This window comes from Octopus bimaculoides, chromosome 23, assembly GCF_001194135.2.
Source record: "Octopus bimaculoides isolate UCB-OBI-ISO-001 chromosome 23, ASM119413v2, whole genome shotgun sequence".
In the NCBI taxonomy this organism is placed as follows: domain Eukaryota; kingdom Metazoa; phylum Mollusca; class Cephalopoda; order Octopoda; family Octopodidae; genus Octopus; species Octopus bimaculoides.
The window spans coordinates 33,759,894-33,762,739 of record NC_069003.1 but is presented as its reverse complement, the minus strand read 5'-3'; the positions used below and the strand labels follow the sequence as shown (position 1 = coordinate 33,762,739).

The 2,846-nt window shown below is 39.6% G+C and overlaps 1 protein-coding gene across 1 annotated transcript in view; it reads left to right on the top strand.

Annotated features, from left to right (window-relative positions):
• Positions 1-2,846, top strand: part of LOC106868161 (uncharacterized) — a gene marked incomplete at its 5' end in the record, with an annotated part of 81,047 nt that overhangs the window by 73,650 nt on the left and 4,551 nt on the right. The window contains 2 exons of the mRNA XM_014913302.2: positions 520-1,374; positions 2,571-2,706. Of these exons, the coding sequence (XP_014768788.2) occupies positions 520-1,374; positions 2,571-2,706 (991 nt within the window). The remainder of the gene's footprint in view (positions 1-519; positions 1,375-2,570; positions 2,707-2,846) is intronic.

Genomic DNA, 2,846 nt, shown 5'->3' with positions numbered 1-2,846 from the left:
CCATACGCTCTCACACAATAATAATAATAATAATAATAATAATAATAATAATAATAATAATAATAATAATAATTTCATTTATTTGCCACAAGGGCGAAGGATGAGGGGAACAATACAAAGACAGACATAAAGTGTTGGGGTTTCCATATAATGAAATGATAAAAAAAAAAATGAAAGAAAGAAAGTGTATGTGATATACACTGAAAAAGAAGGGACATATGCATAGCATACAAAAGTAAAAAAAAATGGCGGGAAGGATGATAGAGATGTGACCCTCCTGATACAGGAAGGTCTCTAGGGATAATCGAGGAACCTCACTGTCCGAGATTTCCCTGAAACCCCAGAAACAAGTGCTTTCTCCAATTCCTTCTCACTCACTGGTCTACACTTACAGAGGTATCGTCCAATTGTTTTCTTTTATTGCCACAATAATAATAATAATAATAATAACAATTACAATAATATTTTTCATTTACTTATTTATTTATTTATTTATTTATTTATTTATTTATTTTGCAGGACAGACAAGAAGAAAGCCCCGACAGTGGTGGTTCGTTCAGGAGCGTCTTCTCCCCATCGAACAATAAAGTATTCCAGTTCGAACTCGGCTCCAGTCCAAGGTCTCCTGACTTTATTGAATCACAGCCACACCACCATCGTTCTCTGACCTCCAGTCCAATCAGTGGAATCCAAAGGAAACTGGCGTATCAACCCCCGGGACGCAGTCCTTTGGTGTCGGAAAAATCTGGCGAAGAACCGAAACCCGATCCTGGTAGAGAAAGGAGACAATCAAGGCCTTTAATTAGGGGGAAATCAGCGAATCTGCCGAGGGACACACTCAGTGAGAGTGTCAGTAACCTAGGGGACAGCAGCTGGGTGTCCTCGTATAAGGATTTACTTGCTCCCTTTGGAATTAAGAGGAAAAACAACAACGAAGTCACAGACAGCAGTTCTGACTTTGTAAAAACGGGAGACTTTCAAAAAACTCAAAAAGCGAAGAGTTTCGACGGATGTAGCCTACCAATGAGCAGAGACAGTTCCAGCCAAGGAGAATCAAACCAAACTACTTCGGTTCGATCGAAAAGTGTTTCGCTCTACCAGTCATATTACAGGGAACAAGAGAAGTTAAAGGAGAAGAGTCAGATAACGGTTAAGAGCGCTACAAAGGCCCATTCGGGTGTGGGTGTCAGCAGCTCTGAGAGTAGAGAAGCTGAAAAGGGTCTCAGTGTCCCACGAAAGACGTCATGCGGGCAAAACGAAACAGAACAAACTCGGCGTCCATCGATTCAGTTTTTTCGACAAGCGACCATAGAAGGAGACACGGAAGAGCCAATTGCCTCAGCAAAAGGAGAACCGGAAAAACCTACGAGTAAAGTAAGTATAAATCTTTTGATATTTTTTAAAATCACAAGGCAGCGAGCTGGCAGAAACGTTAGCACGCTGGGCGAAATGCTTAGTGGTATTTCGTATGTGTTTACGTTTTGAGTTCAAATTACGCCGAGGTCGACTTTGCCTTTCATCCTGTTGGAGTCGATAAATTAAGTACCAGTTGCGTACTGGGGTCGATCTAATCGACTGGCCCCCTCCCCACAAAATTTCAGGCCTTGTGCCTAGAGTAGAAAAGGATATTTTTTTAGATAACATTAATGACCCGCAGAGGGACACCGTATTTCGTTATGCAACCATGATACAATACAAAGTATATCAAATGTTTTTATAAGTCAATACCGTGTTCTACTGTGTTAGCAGTGTTACATCACTTGTTAAAGTTATCTCAACAGATTTTCTACAGACGTAAACAACAATGAGATCGAAGACCTTAATATACTTCTTAATATACTTCTTAAATATGTCATAAACACCCATTACACATTTTTTTTTCATCTTTGATCTCATTGTTGTTTGCATCGAGCGTCTCGAATAAGAAGACGTCGTAACAAAACCAGAACTGGTTATAATTAAGGATCCATTTGACTATAGTATCTTCGGCCCGATATGTAGCGAGTGGAGTACCCCTCTTTGAGTAATTATTACTTTCGAGGTTCTACTAGTTAAGAAACATATGTAGCCTGAATTTTACCTGCCCCGTTCTCTCAATTTGAATTATATGTATATGTAAATATGTATGTGTGTGGTGGGGTGTTAATGGATACCTGTAAATAGATAAGCAAATATATGTGTGCGTGTGTGAATGTATGTCTGCATGTATATGTACATGTATGAGCGTGAGCGTATGTGTGCGTGCGTTTGCCAGCGTGCACGTATGTGCGCACAGGAAAGCAATAACATCCATTCTCTCCCACACACATTTTTATGCGGTCACTTACTCTGGGTCAGTCCATTGTTTTTCACTCACACCTTCACGCCACACCCACGCACAAACACACACCTTTTAGCACACATACAATCACAAAAGCATCTTTTTCCTTCTATTTACTCTCTCCTCCTCCTCCTCACCCTCTTCATTCATTATTCATTCTCTTACGCTGTCGTTGTTGTTTTGTTTGTTTTTTTCTTGTTTTTAATCTCTTATCCTTTCTTTTCCCATCTCACAATCTGATCCCCAACAGAAACAGTCGGAAGAAAAGCGGGGGAAGACGCTGTTTAAGAGCTGCTTAAGCACAGACGAAGATGATGATGATGACGATGTTGATGACGTCAGAGATGACACCTGCAAGAATTTATCACATGACGCGCAGATGACCGGTAATACTGAGAGCATGCATTCTCTTTGTCTATATGCTTACGTATATATATATATATATATATACACACACACACATGAGTGTATCTGTAGTGCTGGTATGTGTGGATAATATATATATATATATATATATATATATATA